The sequence below is a fragment of the Myripristis murdjan genome, chromosome 15 (genome assembly GCF_902150065.1).
Source record: "Myripristis murdjan chromosome 15, fMyrMur1.1, whole genome shotgun sequence".
In the NCBI taxonomy this organism is placed as follows: Eukaryota; Metazoa; Chordata; class Actinopteri; order Holocentriformes; family Holocentridae; genus Myripristis; species Myripristis murdjan.
Window position 1 is genome coordinate 12,421,686 of NC_043994.1, and position 22,709 is coordinate 12,444,394.

Consider the following 22,709-nt stretch of genomic DNA (forward strand, 5'->3'; position numbering starts at 1 on the left):
TATAGCGCTCCCAGTACGTGGCCGTTTCCCGTTCTGAACGCTGCAGAGCACTCGCCTTCCTTATGCTCAACTTCCTATGCTTTCTAAAACATACACCTGTCATAAGAGGAATATTTGTGCCACCATGCAACTACATGGACCTATTTCAAGTGAAGAAAACCCCCTGGGTGATAAGTTGTAGGTTGAGTTTTGTATAAGCAAATGATTCAGGCCGATATCTATGTGCAAATTAAAAGGTAGAGATGGAGGAGGTAAAGGTGACTTTAAAAAAAATATATTTGGGGTCCCTATTCCCACCGCGGAATGCCAACATTTGCTTTTTTTCCTCCAGAAATCGACAGCTAAACTTTTAGTGACGGCCTTAATGCAAAGCTTTAATGTGTGCTGCCACCTCGTTGCTGTCACATTTGGTCACTGAACAACATAACAACAAAACAACATCATAATAATAAACAATGGAGCAGGAAGGCGATTTGCTTTCCCTCCTACATTCTTCGGCCATTTTTTTTTTTTCCGAGGTGCCTTTTCACTCAGCCCTAAGACTGGTCAGAAATAACATATATCTTTTTTTTTTTTATAGAATAATGTAACAATACAAACAGTTAAATATAAAACCAATGAGTAGAACAATAAATAGGACCTATATATTATAGCCATTGCTGTGATTGGTGTAAACCCATAACGGTTGATGCATACCTCCACAAAGACCATAACGTCTTTTTTTCAAAATTCATCCCCTTTCACAAACCGCCACAGGAACAGAAGATCAGCTCGTACTGAACTGCGTCACCCTTAATCATCACTATGTCATAGGTTATCACATTATAATATGCCATATCATATCATATTCCTGGAGCTTTCACCTGTACCCTGCCGTCCCAGCCGCCGCCCGGCCCATCACCTTGGCTCCTCTCTTTCTCTGTGGCCAGTGTGGTGAGGCTCTTCTACCTGCTCGGCACAATGACAGAAAAGTACAGGCGTGTGCTTCCCAAGCCATGATAATGATATGCCACGGTAAAGCTTTCCATCACGTACACATGGTACCTTTTTTTTTTTTTTTTCCCGCTTTTGGGACAGTAGAGATTTGAACTGAGTGGGGATTTGCATTCGAGACGATTCAAAACCCCAAGACAGAACATTCAAACTAACCGGCTTCCTCTCCTTTTCACCTCTGCGGTGCTCGGACCGCTAAACGGCCGCCGAGCACTGCATTGTGGGCAATGTAGTAAAGCTCGCGGTTCAGGACGCTCCGGCCTGTAGAACTGCTGTGCTTTGAGGTGTCTTCTTAAACACAAAGCCATAATAGTACAGCACACTCACACACACACGCACGCACACACACACACACACACACACACACACACACACACACAAACGGGCATGACATCCCAGTATCATCTCACGCTGAAGAGTTGATGTATAGTAGCTGTACATTAGAAGTAGCGGTGCTCGCGCTGCAGCTGCACGGGCACAAACATGACGAGAGGTGGCTGATGTTTTGCTGGCGCCTGGATTATGACCTGCAGAATAAAGCTAGAAGAGTAGCACCTGGTTTTAGTAGCAGTAGTAGTAATAGTACTAGGAGTAATAGTACCTGTAGTAGTTGTAGTGGTAGTAGTAATAGTTGAAGTAGCAGCAACAACAATAATTAATTGCACTGAGCAAACCTGAGTCAAATCCTGCTCGAGCCTGTCTGCAATAGAAGGAGGGTGGGATTACGCCAGGCCGCTTCACTCAATCCCAGATTTAGTTTCTGTGAGGATTTGAAATAGCGATCGGACCCATGTGTGTAGTCAGTATATGTGTCTGTTTGTTAGAGCCTGAGAGACAACCGGTAATGGCAGTTTGGATTTAATATGACTTAAAATACTACACCTCCTTCCTACAGATTAGAAGCCACATACCGTCTCCTTAGAAATGCATCAGCTAGTAACTAATCTGACAAACTCCAAGTGTGTGTCTGACTGATTTAGACTTGGGTTTGAGAGGACTGTTGCAGGTCAAAGCACAGCAGGCCACTGGTGAAGCTCCCCTCATTAAAGGGACATTATGCAAACCACTGATCAAAGTTCAGGCGACCTAAGGACTCAATTTGGCCGGTGGCGTTTGTACCTTTGGGAACGTGTTTCTTCAAAAAGGGAATCGGAGAAATTCAAAAACCCACAATGAGAAAGAGAGAGAGAGAGAGTGCTGTGGGGAGTGAGGAGGTGAAAAAGAGAGGAGGCCAAGAAGGGCAAGATCCTTTTTTAGTCAGGCTGGGTAGGTCCAAAGCTGTGGGTCGTGTCCCACAATGATGACCTCAGAGGCCAGCTGTGATGATGTCACCACGGTGGCCAGTTCATTCCCGCCCACTGGCAGAGTAGGAGAACTGTGGGAAATGAGGTCTTCTCTCGTTGTCCAGGCAGTCCATCCCATCCTCGTCAACTAGGAAGAGGACAGGAAGTAGAATCACAATTAGAGACCACAGTGTGAACAGCTTTTTAGTTCAGATTAGTTTTGGCTTTATGTGACAGTCACCCCATGACACACCACAGCCGATTTAGGCATCCCAGAACATCCCAGACAAAGTGAAAAAGGCACATATTTGTCCACGTAATGTGAGGCCAGAACATGAATGTTTTTTTCCCCCCAGGATCACTCCTGTAGTTTGGGAGGCTACAATGAGCCAAGCTGTCACACTGGCCAATGAGCTTGCAGCAGGATACTGAACGTCATCATTGTGTCGTGACGGATAAGGAACAAGCGAGAGTGCACATGCTCTAGTGCTGCCCCATACATCATTTGCATAATTGCTGATGCATTTATTGGTCAAGAACACAACACTGCACTAAGGACCCTTTTTGTTTTTCGTCTTGCGGGGTCTCATCCTGCGAGGCCACACCTGGTACCGGGCTTCAGCGTCTTGCCAGCTCTGTTTACGTCAGGTTCACTTGATCAGTTTTGTGATGTGCAAACACACTCTGCCTCATCGTGAAGTGTGTTTGACGAATGATGGGATTCAGTAGCTCAAAAGTCCGGCCAATGTGAGATTTTCTGCAGCGTTTGGTTGTGTAATGTGCCTCTGGTCTTAAGGAAATGTATTACATTTGTCAAATATTGTCTTGTTTATAAATTGTTCTTTGATTTTGTAATAACAATACAGCATGACAACATATAACCCACCACATTAGACAACACTAGTGTGCGGTACAATACAGCACTGTATATATAAACAGAATTCAATTAAGTTGTGTGTATTTAACATGCCAATCTCTCTAACGAACTGATGTGAAACCTACAAAACAAGTGGAACCTCACATTAACGCAGAGAAAACGCACATCGGTGCACCTTATGCATAATTCAGTGCCAAACATTTTGAAACCCATATCTTTATTTCGAAAGCCTGTGAAACGCTGCATGTGGCCTGGGGACTATTACAGAGACACTTGAATAAACAAACAACAGCAGTTTGAGTGTTTGTTCCCCCAGTCAAGGCAAGTGACAATGTCTCACCTCAAAAAAAAAAAAAAGAGCAAGCACATGTGATGTATATGCATGTAGACACACACTTTCAAGTACACGCATGGTTGGGGGCGTTTCTTTCGAAATGTATTACTGATTACCTGCTTAAAACTAAACTTTTGCTAAAATCTGTGCAACAATTTATCACAATATCAGAATGTAATTGAGAAGTTTTACCGTTATCATCCTCTATCAGAAATACTATCAGAAATTACTTCAAGTCTAACCAACAGATTTCAGTGAGAATATCTGAACTTTATGATCTATCAAACTCCCTCTGGTGCTGGAAGAAAACTGAAAATGCAAAGAATTGTCTGAAAATGCTTTTTTGAAGTAGGTCTGGAATTTTTTCCATAGAATCGCGTACGGTGCTTCATAACTTCCTAAGCCTGCATAGAAACACAAATACAAACACAAAAATTTGACGTCTTACCTTCACCTTTACACTAGCTGCAAATCCTCTCAGAAGTGAAAAGAGAACTTCAAAAAGTGAGTGAAAAGAGATAGAGAGAGAGAGAGAGAGAGAGAGGGGAGGGGGACTCACATTTCTCTGGTGGAGTTATTGTGATGGTCTGGGCTGTGAACTCTTCATCAAAGTATCTGGTGTCTGTCTCCGATGCCACCTGAGGCTTGAAAGGAGGGAGCAGCTGAGGCAGAGAGGTGAGGAGGGCAGAGAGAGGGGAAAGTACAAGTTCAGAGTTGACTGTTTGCACTGAAACTGGCAACCACAGAGCCGGGAAAAACAAAACACGCGCCGCACGGAGACAAAGCGTGTAGTGCGGCCGCGCGGTTAGACACGCGGAAGAATACAGAGTTTAGCGGAGAAGCGGAGCTGTGAAGACGGAGAGGTGGCAGACCGATCCAGAAAGGAGAAGAGAGATGGAACGTAAAGGAAGAGAAGGAGGAACACCTGTGTGGCATAAAGCATGTGTTGCCACGCAGCACCTGGCTTACACTTGAAGGTGTCGCTGGAGCACGCTCACGCACTCACACAGCCTATAGACGAACGCACACACACCTGAGGGATCGCAGCGACTCAAGGTCACACTTCGCCATAATGCCCTGCAGTTTCTTCTGTTGTCGACTGTCGGTGTGCTCATATAGAGAACGTGTGTGTGTGCGTGTGTCATATATTTGTGCCTTAGTGCGGCTCAGCCCCTCCCAATATGCATAACTCTTCACTGGAAAAGTTAACTGTTCAGTATTAGGGTTGCAAAGGGGCGGAAAATGTCTGGTAAATTTCCGGAAACATTCCGGAAACTTTCCATGGGAAGTTCAGCTGGTGAATTTTGGAAATTTTGTTTTGTCATAAGCAGACATGCTTGCAAACTAATGACATTTTTTACTTATTTTGAGTAGATTTTTTTTTCTCAGTCCTTCAAGATTGATGGTGGATAAATGAATAGACATAGGCTCAATGAATGGATGAACACTCTTCAGTCAGCAGCTCAATCAAACTATAACCTACATTCTTATATGAAAACTGTATTTCTAAAAAAACATCAAAAAGCATCGCAGTGGAGCTCGATGGCTGATAGAAAGCCTCTTAAATAGCTACTAAACACATTTTGACTTATTTTTTCCAGTTAAACTTTAATACCATAGGTCAAATATATTACCCCACTCATATCATCAAAACCTCCTTGACTGGATGTTCCGTGGGCTCAGATGGAGGCCGAGTCGTGTGGAAATTCAACTGAATTTGTATTAAATCTGGTTGTTTTAATCAGGATTATGCTGCAAGACGGTTTTTCTTCAACTACATTAAGTTCCCGCTTATAGGCCAACATGCAATTTTGCAAATTTCCAGATTATTCCTGTAAATTCCTGTTAATTCCCATATATTCCCATTAATTCCCATGGAAAGTTTCCGACTTTGAAAATTCCCGGAATTTTGCAACCCTATTCAGTATACATACTTCACAAACCAGTGATCAGTGCATTTACAATACCAACATGAAAAACTAAGGTATCAATATGCACTTATTTTTATGACACATGTATGAACTATCCATCATAATGGATTTACTTTAAAAAAAAAAAAAAGGTGATGAACACTAATGAGTGAAAGAGTTTTAAACGTGTATGATGTGGCTTTGTTTGGACTGCTTTACGGCACAGTGACGGTGAAGATGGAAGAGAGCGACAGAGGCGTTGAAATGGATGGTGGTGTCGCCGTGTTGCTCCATTACCTTTTTATCATAGACATCCTGCCAGTCAATTAAAGAAAAGAAACTGTGTCTCATGATTTCTTTAGCATCGTCTGGTCCTCCGCCAAGCCTACAGGAGAGGAAAAAAGAGAGGAGAGGAGAGGAGAGGAGGGTCAGCATCATCTTTTAAACGACTATTTGAAACTTATGAATGTGAGGCCTTTCTGTAGTTTTTTCCTTGCCTGAAATTGTTTCAATTTCATGGCTGTAATTATTTATTTAGTTTGCGCTCACACAGACACACACCGTTTATTTGGGTCTTTGATGAGCAGGCCGGACAGCAGGGACTTAGCGTCGGCCGACAGAGTGCGTGGGAACTTGATGTCCTCCATGAGGATGAGCTCAAACAGCTTCTCATGGTCCTGGTTGTAGAAGGGCAGCCGGCCGCACATCATCTCGTACGTCACCACGCCCAGACCCCACCAGTCCACCGCGCGGCCGTAGTCGTTGTCTTCCAGCACCTGAGGAAGGCAGAGAGACAGACACAGAGATATTGGCTTTTGGCATGTCTGCTTTTTTTATGGGGACATTGCTTTTATTGGGCATCTGCTTTCATTTCTGCATTTATTTTATGAGACACGACAGAGTGCCCAAGGTATTAGTGAAGAGACAAACAGACCGAGACGAGGAGAGGGCACAGATCGCAAAGGAGCGTCAATATGTTCTGCAGCTTCAGGGATGAAAAGAATCAGAGAAAAAATAAGAAAAGTTGTGTGAAATGAGCAGAATGGGTAGTCATCTCAGCAGAGAGGGACTACTACATCATGGTCCGGTACACACGTAAAGTTGCCCATGAATGCATACAGTGTCGAACATCACTGGGTGGCATGTCATCAGAGGCCCCTGCTACTGTACGGGTGTCAGTGGCCCAGCAGATGCCCCCTCCGCTCCCTGCCAGCTCTCTCTGGCACAGACTCCCCTGGCAGGGCCAGACAGGAAAGTCCCTGGATGGTGAAGGCAGAAACCCTCAACACCAGTCAAGGCCGCTAGCACAGGTACAGCAAGATGGGGTTGTGTGGGGGTGTGTGTGTGTGTGTGTGTGTGTGTGTGCTGAAGTAGGCCAGTGTGAGAAATCGCTCTTATATCAAAGTCTTGTGTCTGGGCTGCCGTTCTAACCCAACTCCCTGCCTGCTCTCCTCTCTTCTGTCGTGCTGCTAGCGCACTCTCCTCTCTCACGCTATCCTCTTCATCCTGTCCCATCCCGTCTCCTCCGTCCTCTAATCCCGTCTTCACTCGCTCACTCCTTCTCTTTCATCCTCTCAGGTGCTCTGTCGCTCACCTCTGGAGGAGCACGGGAGGAAGAAGGAGGGAGAGAGGTATTTCAGGTGCTGCTGCGGCCCTCATTAACATAATGAGTGCAGTGATTAACATGTTAGACTCTGATGACTGCGTGCGTGTGTGTATGTGTGTGTGTGCGAGCATGCGCGTGCACGGCATGTCGCATGTGTGTGACTGACGGACAGATAGGCAGGGCTGGAGAGCAGCCAGAGCAGCATATGTTGTACATCTCGCCAATAGTAACATGTCTTCGCTGCTAATAATGGGCCAGAGAGGTTGGACGCGTGCGCACACACACACTCATACACACACAGTTACATGCATCCACATATCCCCACACACACACAGGCACAAAACCTAGATGTTTTGACGCAACAACCCACGTAAAGTCACTTAACAAAACTCTTTGTTAAGTCATGACATCGAGGACTAAAAGTGATTTTGAAAGACGAGCTGATCTTTAATGAGCTTCTGTACCTGCCATCGAAAACGAAACATAAAAACAAACAAAGTTAACTAAGTTAGAACAGAACAGAAACTGAAGTGGTGATTCCATGGGTCCGAATCAAGTCGGACAGTTCCCGAATCCCAGTACCGGGCGTCGGGTTCTGCCACTTGGTTTCCTGTTTTTCATGGTTTCAAGCTTACCCTGTTCCATACTATCTACTATCTGTATATTTCATTTATCATATTTATTATTACCATCGGTATATCTCACATTTCAACATCTCATATTATTAGGTTAGTTTATTGTATATACTTAGCCCTTATTGTCTTTAGTGTATATATTTAGTATATTTAGTCTCTATTGTATATACAGTGGTCCCTCGTTAATCGCGGGAGTTACGTTCTAAAAATAAACCGCAATAGGCAAAATCCGCGAAGTAGTCAGCTTTATTTTTTACAATTATTACAGATGTTTTAAGGCTGTAAAACCCCTCACTACACACTTTATATACTTTTCTCAGACCGGCATTAACATTTTATCACTTTTCTCTCTTGTTTAAACACTCTCAAAGTTCAAACCTTCGTAGAAAAATAAGTCCAGTAAAAAAAAAAAAAAAAAAAAAAAGCATGCAAAATTGCACTAAAAAAAAAAAAATCCGCGAAACTGCGAGGCCGCGAAAGGTGAATCGCGTTATAGCGAGGGACAACTGTACTTCTTAATTTTAATTTATTTTATGTTTTTTTATTGATGATGCTGCTGTAACATGGGAATTTCCCAGTTTGGGATCAATAAAGTATACCTATCTATCTATCTATCTATCTATCTAATATAATAGAATAGAATGGAAATGTGTTAGTCCAGGCTGATCCACTAGTCAGCTGAAACAGAGCAGATTAGGAATTTGTTTGTCAAGTGGGATGAGATATTCCCATTTATTTCCAACGCTAATCACCTTGTTTCCAGAATCAGTCATTTTCTTGATACTATTGGGCAGCTCTGTCTTATTCTGCCTTATTCCAACATATTTAACGTAACATATTACATAACATATAATACATAACATATTTAGGTTTAAAAATCCTGAAGCATGTCAAGTTGCACTGGAAAGAAATTACGTGATTATCTGATTTTTTTTTTCATGTTCAAAGAAAAACAAGATTTAAAGCTGAATGTGAGATTTGCTGAAGATGGGGACGTTTGCGGTGTAAAATGCATTGCCAAAAACAACGAACACAAAAAAATAATCAGCGGTGGGAGATACACTTTACACGTGCAGCGAAGAATTTGAACTTCAAATTGAGCTGTTTGGAAATACTGCTGCTCCTCGTTCAAAGTGAAATGCGATTCGAACATTTGAACCCGGATTTCAGCCGCTTTCCTCGGTGGCCTCAAAGACGCCGCTGCTGGGTTCAGATGAGGGTGCGCTGCCAAAGCTACAACTGTAAGTCATGTTGAATATCAGCGAGCACTGTGACCATCTGGGAGACGGAGCGCGAGCCAAACAGCAGCCTGGGAGTTCACAGAGTCGCTCAACGCCACGGAGAGCTCGCCATTACCCGACTCGACTCAAAGATTCAACACGAGAGCTGCTAATGATGCAGGCAGCTGCCTCAGTGTGTGCATTCCTGTGTGTGTGTGTGTGCAACTGAAAGTTTCTGAGTGCTATTGTATGGATCTTACTGTGTGTGTTTGTGTGTGTGTGTGTGTGTGTGCATTTAGCTGGTCACCCTGTTGGCAGTTGCAGAGCAGCACTAGGAGAAACTAAGCGCGCCACCAGCTCCAGATACACAATTGAATCGTACGGCTGGAGGGATAACACTGGCTTAGACTGCTGGGAGACTGTCAGACACACACACACACACACACACACACACACACACACAACAGATGGAATATTTATCCATCCTCATCAAATTCAGAAAGTTTTGAGAGCGAGGCAAACTAGGAGATGTTTGGTGTTTCATTCCCCGCAGCTAGGGGAGGAGATGCGCACATGCACGCACCAACACACACACACACACACACACACACACAAACACACACACACAGTTTATGAAATTCAGAGAAGCTTACAAGGCTGTTTTTCCAGAGTTGATGCAGTGGGGCTGTGTGCGACGTGTTGTGTGTCTCTTTATGCAAAAAATGACACAGATGTATATAGCTGTATATAGACTGTCTACATGGGAATCCTGTGTGTATATATGTATATGTGTGTGTGTGTGTGTGTGTGTGTGTGTGTGTCCTGGGACAAGAAGAGAGTGGTGGCAGCTCGGTTGCAGGCAGGGAGCAGATTAATCCACACAGAGCCAGAATGCTGCCCCACAGCCTTAGGCATGGGAGTGTGTGTGTGTGTGTGTGTGTGTGTGTGCATTTGAACAAGTATGTGCAATCTAGCATGTGTGTTTGTTCAAGAGAAAGACAAAAAGGCAAGAAAAAATAGGACAAGACTGAAGAGGGGGAAAATGAGAAGAGCGTAAGATTAATTAACAAAACTGCAAAGAAGAGAAGAAAAGAAAAAAGAGAAGAGAAGGGAAGAGAGGAGAGGAGAGGAGAGGAGAGCTCGGATTCAAAGCTATAGCCTTGAGGGAGAAGGTCTTGTCCTGTCCTGGTCCCTGTTGAGCCAGCCATGTGGCAGCGAGATGCTGCTCACGGGACGGGGGCTTTGGCAGCCTGGACAGGACTGGATGGGACGGGACGGGCACACACAGCCTGTGGCTCTACCAGCCCTGATACCCAGCAGGGTAAAAGGAACACACACACACACACACACACACTCATACAGTACACACTACACACAACAAGCACGGTGAGCACATACAGTATTGCTGGTGTCATGCAGAAAGTCAACATTTTGGAAAGTGGTTAGTCCCAACATATTTTTGGTTATTTTGCGATGAATTACAAAGATTTGATGACAGCATCTTCTTAACGAACATTTACACTTACAGCAAAAACTGTAAAGTTCATGTTTCACAACAAATACGACAGAGACAAACAAAACACAGACACAAATACACACACACAAATAAATGGCCAAAGCCCAAATTCTGCCCCTCTAACACTTTCAATAAAAAATGGCCATAAGGAAATGTGCTCATCACACAAATGAGAAACATTTGAGGGAGGGAAAAAAACACGTGTTTTCTCTGATCCTGATCCATCCCTTTGCAAGGATCCTACACTGCTTATTGTTCATTAATCTTTCATTAATCTCTCTCATTTCTGAGCACCCCTGAAACAGACAATAACAGTTCGATGTGGTGGTGAGACGCTGCGCGGCTGGAGAACGCTTCGCCGCTAAGTCTCTCTCGACGAACACCTTCGGGCGCGCGGCGGACGCAAAACCCTCCTTTATTCACTTCTCGTTTGCCCTTTCCACTGACGGTAAACACAGGAGCTACTTGAATTTCACTCCTGTAACCCTGAAATATTTTCTATCCTTCTCATCTTTCTCTGTCTTCAACCCCCCCCCTCCAACACCCCCACCCCCCCCCCCCCCCCCCCCCCCCACAACCCTGCTCCTTTTAATCCCGGCTACTTTGCATCTCTGTAACTTGGCTCCGAGCAAACTGTGTTATTTTTACATGCGGGCGGGCGAGCAGAGCGTGCGGGCGGGCGAGTGGCGGCGGCGGTGGTGTAGATTTCCAGGTTTTTTCCGAGCACCTTCCTCCAACCTCGCCCATCTGCCGCCATCTGCCTCGCTTTAGCCCGCACTTTCTACAGCAATCACACGCACACAGCACACACACACACACACGCACACACACAAGCACACAGGCGCACATCCTGTGAAAAATAACCAACAGCCTCCAATCAGCTCCTGGCACGCACAGGAAGGGACTCTAAAAAAAAAAAAAAAAAAAAAAAAAAAAAGAGGAGGGAAAAAAAAAAAAGAGCACAAAATGCTGCGCCAAATTGTCCTCCGTACTTTTTCAAGTGGGATATACACTATGCCTCTCCCCTCCTGCCTTCATCTCTACATCTCCATCGCTCTGTCTCCGCCACCCACAGTCCTGCACCGAGCTCCATTATGTATTCTCGCCAGTTGAACCGCCGGCCTTGTGAAGCAGCGCTCGTGGCTGGATGGTGGACGGCCGCGGAAAACAATGGCAGCCGTGTGCGCTCCCACACACGCTCACCTGTCTCCGTCCCCGCTCCGGTCGAATCTAAAACCCGGAGCATCGCCGCGGCGTTCAGGGACCCGGCTGCGCTTACTGCGGTGTGCGTGTGTTTGGGGAAGATGTCTGACAAGGCAAGAATAAATGCCACCAGCTGCCCTGAGCTATTACCCATAACACCCTGGGTTTATTATTACCCTGATGTTTAATACCCTTTTAAATGGGTTGATTTGATCAGGTGGAATTCATGTATGTGCGTCTTCACGGGCAGATTTTACAGGCGTATAATATCCATAATATAAAAATAAGTAGCTGCTGTGTGTGAATGTGTGTGTTTGCGTGGAGGGGTGTCAGCTGGATTCAACCTGCTAGACAGATGATGAGGGAGAGGGGGCGGCGAAAATCACAGTCACTTTGCTAGTACATGAAACTGCCCTGAGTAGGCCTCCCGACTGGAGATTAGTGACAATTCCTCAAGTTAGACTGATGAGCTGCGGCTGCTGTGAGCTGACATGGCGTCGTGCAGGGGGGGGGACGGGGGGCGCCGGAGTCCCGCAGCGCAGAGGCAGACCGGACTTTGCTGTCGTTCTGCCCTCGGCGCTCGCCTGTCTCTGCCTGATTGAGACCACAGATGCCGATAAGTTTCGGAGCGGCTTCAGTCAGCCTGCTCAGCGTGCGCAAGTGAACATGCAGCACCTGAGATTTTTAACCTTTTTTCATCAGCAAAAGACTTACAAGGCTACATCTTTATGTACTTAAAGAGTCTATAATTTGGCAGTGGAAGGGATCTGCGTATTGGAGAAATAACCGTTTCACGAAAAAATAAAAATTCTCGACATATTTGTGCTTATACACGTAATATCTACAAGAAAATAAGAAATTGATCTAACAGTCTTTTTGGTGCAGATCTGCTTCTACCTGAATGCAGTAAATTTAGCAGTTCAGTTGTGTTGTCTTTCTACTTCTCTGGCAAAGAAGCTGGAAGGCTACTATTGATGCTAAGAAGAAAACAGCTCTGTGATACAAGTGTAACAGCGGCAGCCAATACGCATGCAAAGACAAAACGAGATGCAAAAAAAACAAACAAAAAAACAAAACATTTTATTGTTAGGCTAAGATCTTTGATAGATCAGAATGGATTGTAATCCATAGACTGTGCCAATTGTACTAAAAGCCTTGAGGAGCTTTCATGGTCATCAACTAATGGTCAGCCTTTGGTTGTGTTTTATTGATCCATATGCAATGTCAAAATATATTTGTCCCAGCAAAAATGTTGCTGGCAGAGCAGTATGCACAATAAACACCGCTAAAAATGTTTCTACCTTTTCTTATTTTTCTGTCATGCATGGTCACATGAGTATCAGGAGCTTCTATTGTGAAGGAGCTGTGACTCTGGATGCTGGTAACGTTGGGGGCCTTCCAGTTAAAGCTTATTTTATTGTTGTGTTCACTGCAAGTCACTGGACCAAGTGGATAAATGTATAGTGCACAGAGAAAAGAAAAAGCCTGATGAGTGAAGTGAAGGATGATGGGAGAAGGGAAGGGGGAAGGGGAAGGGAAGAGAAGGTAGAGGTGGAGAAATACCGTAAAGAGAGAGGATAGGACCAGGTGAGAGAAAGACAGTAAAAAAAAAAATCAAGGCCAGGGAAAGATGGATAATGAGGACAAAACAAATAAAATGATGATAGACAAGCAGAGAGACAGGGATAAGGAAAGGAATGGAAAAAATAAACAAAACAAGATAAAATGGAAGAAAAACGCGCAGGAGTGTTACCTCAGGAGCGAGATACTCAGGAGTGCCACAGAAGGTTTTCATAGTAGCAGCGTCTGTGATGCCCTCCTTGCAGAGGCCGAAGTCTGTGATCTTTATATGGCCGTCTTTATCCAGCATCAGGTTCTCCAACTGGAGAGGAAACAAAAATATAGCACAATGCCCACAAAACTATTTTCATCATCAGAGACTGCAGAGGAAGAGAAGAATGTAATCCTGACAATGCAGTTCTTGAAGATGCGGATGGAACTGCACCGCATTCCTCTTGACAATTTCCCATCAAAGCTTTGAAATGATTTTTCACTCGAAATGTTTGTGGCTGACATTCAGCTCACATACTTGACGGGACTGTTAACTGACTACAAGGATTTGATCAAGTGAAACTGAACTGAGTTAATTTACTCTAAAACAATGCTGAAAACACCGCTTGATGTCATATTTTTCACTTTAGATGTTGGACTGTGGAGTCAAGATTTTACTGTTCTGATGCAGAGCAGAGGCAGACAGAGAAGGGAAGTCTATCGTATTAACCCACACATATAAAGCAGACGAGCACACAGGGACAGTGCACACACACACACACCCACACACACACACACACACACACACACTCCAAGCAGAGGAGGGAAATAAACTTCAGGCGTGTAGTGGAGCCACTCAACCTTTTAATTTTAATGGCTGAAGTGTTTTTCTCTGTCTCTGTCTGCTTTTTCTCCTTTCTGTTTTCTTGGCTGATGTGAGCAGGGCTGGGGCCAAGGCTGCCAGGCAGACACTCAGACAGAGCCATCTACCTCTACCTCTGTGGCATCAGCCCCGTCCCTCCGCCTCCCACGCTTCTCTACCTCAATTACTTTATGTCTGTGTGTGCTTGTCCCTGTTCCTCTCTCTCCTCTCTTCTCTTTCTCTCTCTCTCTCTCTTCACTCACTCTCTCTCTTTAATTACCCCTCCACTCATCCTGAGCCACTCGCATCCTCCTGGATGAAAAAGAACACAAAAAACAGGGGAGCCACAAGGGGGGGCTAAAAAAAAACAAAAAAAAAAAAAACACAACTTTTTTGTCAAATATCTGCTTACTCTGGTCCATGCCCTGCAACCCACCCTCCTCCCTGGTTCTCCATCGCTTTACCTTGAGGTCCCGGTACACAATCTTGGCCGAGTGCAGGTAGTCCAGAGCCGAGACGATCTCGGCACCATAGAAGCGCGTGCGCTCCTCCGAGAACACCCGCTCTCTGGACAAATGGAAAAACAGCTGCGGGAGATGGAGAGAGGGAGAGAGAGAGAGAGAGAGAGAGAAAGAGGAGAGAGGGTGAGAGGGAAGAAGGGGAGCAGAGGGGGGACAGGGAGAGGGAAGAGACAGCAGGGACGGCACAGCAATAATTACTGATTTATTGGAGGAAATTAGCACAACACAAACTGGCTGCCCGCACCATATTGAGATGATAGATGGCAGGGGAGGGTGAGGGGGGGTTGTGTGTATGGGGGGGGGGGGTGCGCATAGAGAGAGAAGGGGGGGGTCTCGGAGGAGGGCGGGCGGAGGCACTCGGCAGCTGGCGCCTCATCTAGCCACCACCACCACCCCACCACCACGCGCGCACATACACACACACACCCTTTCCACGTTACCCTCTGGGCTCGGCTGGCACAGAGCTGGCATGGAGATTGGCGACGGGGGCCAAATCAAGGGTTTAATCAATACACCAGTCTAGTTAAAGACAGCCCAACCGCCGCTGCCGCGCACCCCCCGCCATCCCCGCTGCAGCACTCATTAGTGGCCTAACTGGCCTTGCTCACAAAAAGCGGGGAGCAGGACCTTGCCCTGCAAGCCTCCGCCTTCACTCGCTCCATCTCTCTAATTCTCTGATCCATCCCTCTCTTTTTGGCCCGGATCACACTTTTCAACCTTTGGAGTGCGCAACCCTGTTTTTCTGTTCTTCCAGGTGGGTTAACCTCCCCTCCCTCTGTCTCGCTTTTTTTTTTTTTTTTTATCACTTGCCTTACACTGTTTGCATCTCTTTTTCTTTTTCCCTGTCAGTCAGTGGTCAAGTTGTCAAGTCACTCTTATCCAGTCACACACACACACACCACCAAAATGACACACACTGCTCAACTCGTAAAAATTACCCATGAGGACAAGGGGCACACATCTCCCCATTAATTGTTGAGGGAGGTTTGCATATGGCCACTGGAGTGGTGCTCACAGACCACCTACTCAGTCATACTGCATGCATGCATGTGTGTGTGTGTGTGTGTGTGTGTACGGTGGTGAGAGGGGGCAACACGACAGGTGGGCCTTCATCAGTGTACTGGCAGCTGTGACTGTGGCAGGTTTGTAATGGGATGTGTGTGTGTGTGTGTGTGTGTGTGTGTGTGTGTGTGTGTGTGTATGTGTGTGTATGTGAGTGTGTGGCGACAGTTTGTCCGTTGAGGTAAAGGTTTGCTGTGTGTGTGTGTGTGTGTGTGGTGTGTGGTGAGGCTCAGGTCTGGCGCTGGCTGGACTGCCTAACTAACTGGGAGGGGAGCAGGTGACAGTTACACTGAGGGAATGAACCAAGATTGCAAAAACGGCCCGATTAAAAATCGGAGAAATGGAAAAGTGGGGGAATCCAAACTCATTTCATCTCCGAATGTCATTCTGGCTATATCAGCCCCATAGGTATGTTCATAAATAGACACAAACAGAGAGGGCTGGAACAGAGAAGAGAGAGGAGAGCGTGAGCGAGAGACCAGTTGGTTGGCAAATTAACTGTGTTAGAAAGCAATCGAACAGTCTAACTTAAGCCACTTCCTGAGTGCTCACACATCTTAACATTCCTGTGCTGCTCTGCTGTCCCAGGCTCACATCCCTCCAATTACAATAAACTGTTGCCATTTTGATTCTTTATGCAAAAAAACGGTCAAACATCCATATTTAGTGATGGATTTATTTGGCACATCTGTGCAAAAGAGTAATAAACAGAACAAAGTGTGAGAGAGGCCTCATAATACTAATTAAAAGAACTGCATTCAATTTTTAGTGGAGTTAAGTTTAGAGTTTAGGCTACTTGACACTGCAGTGAGCAGAGTGATATAGAGCCACTGGAACACAATAATCCTTTGGAAATGACTCTAAACAGATCATTATTTGCTCATCAATAAATTCATAAAGGAGGAGAGAAAGCCCTTCGTAATGCTGTTTCTTCTAGATGTTTGGGGATGTGTAAGACCAAGTGTACACAAATGTCTATGCTGAAGGAGCTCTGCACTCATGTTTTGCTGGGAAAATATTGATTTGCAGTGTCTGACAAATAAATTGTCAAATTCGTCAAAAAAAAAAAAAAAAAAAAAAAAATCATCCCTACAATCCTGCAAGGCATGAGTGCAGATGTCCTTCACTATTACTCATCATAAATTAAAACAAACATCAAGATTGATCCAAGAAATGTTTGTCTTAAATAGTGTAGAAGTGTGCCAAGAAAGTGCAACAAATAAGGGCCCGATTCAGTAACATAACCTTTGTCATACTGTAGCGTATCTTTGAATTGGCAGAGGAGAGTAAAAGCTGGTGTACAGTAAGAGCCTAATCGCTGTCAGTTAGTGTGGCAGACCTGAGGTTTAACTGGCTGCTCAAAGAGGCAGAACAAAGATGGGAAACAACATACAGCGCCACTGTCATCAAGGTGTGTGTGTGTGTGTGTGTGTGTGTGTGTGTGTGTGTGTGTGCGTGCGTGCGTGTCTGTCTCTCCCCCATTCACATACTCCATTACGAAACAGAGGCGGTCTTTAGTCTGGAATGAGTACTTCAATGACTAGAACAAGAAACAAGTGCATATGTGAGCACACACAAATACACACAGACCTTCAAATAACTGATGCAACTTCGTTTTAGTACAAACACAAAACCAGACATATGCAGATAATTTAGGCCTAGAGCATTAAATACTTCTTAACGGGCCACTCTTCACAGTCACTACTTTTCATGCTCAAGTATATTTGATGCTTCTATTTCTATTTCTATACTAGACCATACAAATCATCTAGAGCTGAGAAACTATTCAGTCATAGGTATGCATTCATTTACAGTAAAAGTGTGTGTGTGTGTGTGTGTGTGTGTGTGTGTGTGTGTGTGTGTGTGTGTGTGTGTGTGTGTGTGTGTGTGTGTGTGTGTTTTATCAAGGGAGAAAGCTGCTAAACAAAAGAACAGTTGCTCTGGGTCTCTCTGTGGCTGCAGGTGTGACAAGGGTATTCTCAGATGTGAACCACAATTGTTCTCACCGACTGTATGTGTGTGCACGCATGTGTGTGTGTGTGTGTGTGTGTGTGTGCTTTCCAGTGAACAGCAGCATCTGGAGTGTGATAGAAATGAGCAGTGGCTGGTGTGTGTGTGCATCAAAGAGAAAGTGCAGGCGAACAGATGTAGACGCTGTTAATGTACGACAGTTTGTTCTCTAAACTATAATTAGCCTCAAGAGACTCTGGTACGTATAGGATCAATATAGTGTGTGAGTGTGTGTAAGTGTGTGTGTGTGTGTGTGTGTGTGTGTGCACTCATGCAGATGACACTTACACATGTAAGTATGCCTAAATTCATTCCATTCATTCTTTGCATGCAGGGTACTCACGGTGAGAAAAGGGTGCCGGGTGTTTTTCAGCACTCTGCTCTCTGTGAGTGTGTGAGCCACTTCATCCTGCAGGGGCGCCCATACAGTAAAACACATCAGTCCATCAAAACACTACATAAGAAGGCAGCTGAAGGGTGCTCAAAGAAATCCATTATAACTGTTGCAGATAATGGCTGTCAGACATTGTACTGACAACAACGGTATTTCAGGTCTGTTCGAAATACAGGAAAAATACAGGCACAAAATACAGACAGACAGACAGACTGATGTTGCATGTCTGTGCCAGGCTAACCTTGGCTATGATGACTTCCTTTTTGAGAATCTTCATGGCGTAGTATTTCCCGCTGGCCTTCTCTCGCACCAGGATCACTTTACCGAAGGTTCCCTTCCCAAGCAGCTTCAGGTAGTCAAAGTCACTCATCGTCTAAGAGAGGGAGAACACAAATTATCAATTTATGGCTGTTTCCTCTCAGTCGCTCAGTTTGCAGTCTTCGAAAATCTTTTTTTAGCTGACACTTCGATACTACCTGTACAAAATTCACTACATCTTCAAAGGTTATTGTGCATAACTGCACTTTCTGCAGGAGCCAAAGAATGATGGAAACTAATTTAGAGATTGGTTGATATGGTAGAAACAAGCTTACCCCTATCAGCCAAAAAACACAAAAATTTAGAGAGAGCAATTGAGTGTTTGACAGTATGTGTGTGCGTGTGTGCGCATCAATGCCTGATGCATTACTTTGCGTTTGTGGTGTGTGGTAGAGATGTCCATCTCCTCCTCAGCCATGTTGTCGATGTGAGAGGTGGGGCTGCACTGGATCCTCTCCTCCTCTTGTCTCTGCAGCTTGTCAGCCACCATCTGGATGGCCTCCGTCCACTCATCTCTGCATTTAAACAAGAAAACAACAACTTTTGAACCAGAGCACCAGGATTTCTTGGGCAGTTTTGATCCCAAGTCCTACACATTAAGCACTGGCAGACAGCAAATACTGATTCCATGCATTACCTTCACTGACCATAACTATGGGGTTACATTACTGTGCTGAACACTGCAATAGCAATATTGAATACTGCAATATTGCAGAATATTGCAACTGTAAAATAGTATAAAGACAGATTTTTTTCAGTATTTGAGTTTTTCATTGTAGGATAAATGGTTTTAATAAAAAAAAATGTGTGTTACAATGTGCAAGTCAGTTTACAGCAACATGTTATAGTTCATTTTGAGCACCCACCATTCTCGCAAGATAACTTCTTTCAATCTTTTTTGGTTAAATGTTTAGACATAGTTGCTGGACAAAAATGACTAAGACATGATCTAATATTTCCCGAAAATGAGATCTAATGTTTGTCCATGAGTGAACAGGTTCAGGTTGCTTGCCTCTGACCTCTGATATGTTACAGTACATGAGGCTCCAGGTCCTGTTATAAATCAATTTTCCCAGCTTTGGCTCGACTGGCACTTTGAAGAGATGGAAGTACATCATAAATTCATCTCAACCCAGGTAACAGCACATTACACAGCTGTAAAATACAATATTTATCATGGCTTTTCCATTAAGATAGCAAGTGCACTTATTTAACCAGGTCTTTAAAGGCACTAAAGTGTTTTCAATTAACACGAACACCTATTTGTTCAACAGAGAGGAAACATGGTCAACTGGAGAATCTACTGAATGAGCAATGATCATGGAGCAGAACTAATGCCTACCAGTCTCTCTATGTGTCTGTGTGTGTGTGTGAGAGAGAGGGAGAGAGAGAGAGAGAGAGTGAGAGAGAGAGAGAGAGAGAGTGAGTGTGTGCACAAATGCATTGAAGGGGACAATGCATTGTTGTTAGCTAACGTAGTTCCTCCCCATTGACTTTCCATTAGCGGTGTTGTTCAACATCTGTTGAGTGAGTGTGTGTGTGCGTGTGTAATCATCATCTGTAGCAGAAGGCCAGCCATGCTTCAGGATGTATGGGCACGTGTGAATTTAATGAAGATGAATATTATGGTCTATACACGGGGCTGAGCTTCCCTCTGCTCTGAGAGAAACTTGTGAGAAGAGAAGAGAAGAGAAGAGGAGAAGAAAAGAGGACAAAAGAGAAGAGGACAGAAGATAAGAAGAGGAGGAGAAGACAAGAAGAGGACAAGAAAGAGATGAGAAAGAAGAAAGAAAAGAGAAGAGTAGAGAAGAGAAATAATAGTAGTAATTCCGATTTTTAAACTCTGTTAAGATTACGTATTGCTCTATGACAAATGTGGAATATTTGGTTTCAGCTCTCGAGAGTGACTTGGGTCCATAAAAGTTCTCAAACAGAGTAAAGCCTGTGCCACATGCTAGGGTTATAAGTTAGTGGAAAACATAAAGAGCCCGAAATGAGGTGAACCAAGGATGATATTCAAATATTCCAAAATCCTCGAGATTTAGGGGAACGCAAGTTGGGATTTACAGAACTGCACTTTCAAATACACTTACCTAGTGTATGCAGCGAGGAGATCATAATAATGACACCTGCTTGACTCTCAGACGATCACCCCTATGTCTTTTGTTTTGTTTTGAGTTAGACGCCCATATGCTTCCTTGAGGGATCTGAAAGAACATCCATCTGAACCTAAAGAGGAGTGTGTTTTTAAGATCTGAATCCCTTTCTACCACAAAGACTTCTGAACGTACCCTACACACTCCAAAACAAGGGCAAACTCAAGTTACACTCTATCTAAAACAATGGAGCACTCGATGTGTTGTGCACATGTGAGTGTGAGCGTGCGTGTGTGTGCCAGTGTGTGTGCAGCTACATAAAAAGCAATGGGAACTCTCTCAAGGTCAGGCAGCAGATAAATGCTCTCTCTCTTGGTTTGAGTGTTTTTTGTATAATGAGTTTTTTTGCTAATGAGAGATAATGGGCCTGCCTACAGTCAGGCGCGGTGCCAACACGTGCCACCCTCTCTCCTCACGGCTGGGGCTGTGGTAGCTGGAGCCCTGCCAGGACTGGTACAGTAGAACAGATACAGTAATACACACACTCACACACACACACTTCTACAACTGGGGCTTGCAGTCTTACACCCAAAGACTTGCTGATTATAAATACACTCTGGTGGCAAACTCTTGTCTGCATTATAAAGGATGGACGGTCATTAGGTGCATGCTAACTTGGGACTGTATCTGTTTATTTGATTATCTAGTGGCAAACTCTTAGAAATCATCATATAAGCCTGACAGAGTTGGACAGACAGCTGCAACACACACTGAAAAAAAAAACACGCACACACTCAAAGGACGCACAGAAGCATCTGTGGTCTTCTGGGCAAAGCTGTTCATTTTCTGGAGATAAACACCTCAGGTCCTCAGAAAGGAACCGAGCAGCTGGAGAATTTATGCCGACGCTACTTGAAAGGTCTCCTTTCTACTCTGTCTCTCTCAGTCTCTCTTTCCCACACACACACACACACACACACACACAACACAAACCCTCTATACACCCTGTTTCACCACACCCCGCTCTGCCCTTGCTGCTGCTTTTACCTACATGATATATTTTCTCATCTGCATTCTGGCTGCAGGAGAATGTATGGGGAGCAAAAATCCACACTGTACTTTATAAACTGCTGTGGTGCTGCTGTTAAAGGCTTATAAGTCACATTTACTGCTTTCGTTTATTTCATTCCTTCACTTCAACTGAAAGTTTACCTGATCTGCTGGTATTTTGGTACTGGGTACTATTATTTTTCATTTTTTTCCTTGAACTGAAACTCAATGAAGTTTAATAACCCTGGGGCCCGTGGAACATCTCAAAACTGATGCGTTCCTCTATTTGCAAACAAAGCTCTCTCTTAATTTGAAAAGCTAACTTTTGGAAGATTTCAGGCTTTCAATTGGCAGCTGTGGCAGGCTATCTTAGCTTAGATGTCCATCTTTCATCTGAAGTGTCAAAGAAAGTGTGAAAGAAACTTCTCCAAGTACAGACTGTCTGCAGTAACACAGCAAGCTTTGTGGCAAGGCATGGTGCATTTGAATAGATTGTTTCATTCAATGTCTTTTAAATCAAAAGCATCTTAGTTTGAAGACCTCACAAATACTTGTGAAAAATCAGTCTTTTCACATCTGGCTTTGAATACAGCTCTGGCTGAAGAATGATGTTTTTCACCAGTGTAAAAGGCAAAATCGACTGGTGAATGGAGCCTGATGCAGTGTACTGTAACTCTTTGACTGGAGCTGTAATAAGGACAGAAATGAAGAAGAGGCACCTGAGCTGCTGACTGTCTACTGAATCACTCCGATATATTAACATAACCAATATTAAAATGAGCAGTATGGTAATACTGTAAGTAGTTCAGCTAATTAATGCAGTCATTAGCAAATATTTCTGTCAACAGGAAATAGAAAAAAGCATAGAAATACTTACAATATTTTTTTTCTTCTTCAAAAGTTTTTCCTCATACAGATATTTGCAGCAAAGGTGCTCACAAAATTGAATAGATTATCTAATCTGCGAGGGAAGCCTGCTACAACTAATTATTTCATTTTTGATACAACTTTTGACTATTCAATTAATCATGCCCATTAAGTTACCATATACTATATCTTAAAGGTGCACAATGTAAAAGTGCACAGCCAGTTGTTGAGTCTACATAGTTCTCACCATCAGCCTCTCTGATAAATTAAAATTAAACTTCTCTGATTAATTAAACCTTTAAGGTTTCACTGTATAACAACATCAGACAGAGGAAAGCAAGCAATCTTAACATTTGCGAAGATCTGTGAAGAACATTTGTGACTCCATAAACTCCAAAAAC

The 22,709-nt window shown here is 44.1% G+C and overlaps 1 protein-coding gene across 2 annotated transcripts in view; it reads right to left on the minus strand.

Annotated features, from left to right (window-relative positions):
* Positions 1-494: 494 nt before the first annotated feature.
* akt3a (v-akt murine thymoma viral oncogene homolog 3a) overlaps positions 495-22,709 on the minus strand; it is a 58,734-nt gene continuing 36,519 nt past the window's right edge. Inside the window, exons 5-14 of one of the 2 annotated variants that reach the window (XM_030070397.1) lie at positions 18,666-18,810; positions 18,219-18,350; positions 17,927-17,992; positions 17,047-17,113; positions 14,455-14,579; positions 13,331-13,459; positions 5,959-6,173; positions 5,695-5,782; positions 4,047-4,149; positions 495-2,424 (exon numbers count right to left, since the gene is read on the minus strand). In XM_030070397.1, the coding sequence (XP_029926257.1) occupies positions 2,339-2,424; positions 4,047-4,149; positions 5,695-5,782; positions 5,959-6,173; positions 13,331-13,459; positions 14,455-14,579; positions 17,047-17,113; positions 17,927-17,992; positions 18,219-18,350; positions 18,666-18,810 (1,156 nt within the window). In that variant the 3' untranslated portion in view covers positions 495-2,338. Of the gene's footprint in view, positions 2,425-4,046; positions 4,150-5,694; positions 5,783-5,958; positions 6,174-13,330; positions 13,460-14,454; positions 14,580-17,044; positions 17,114-17,926; positions 17,993-18,218; positions 18,351-18,665; positions 18,811-22,709 lie in introns of both variants that reach the window. The other variant, XM_030070398.1, reaches the window with a different exon arrangement.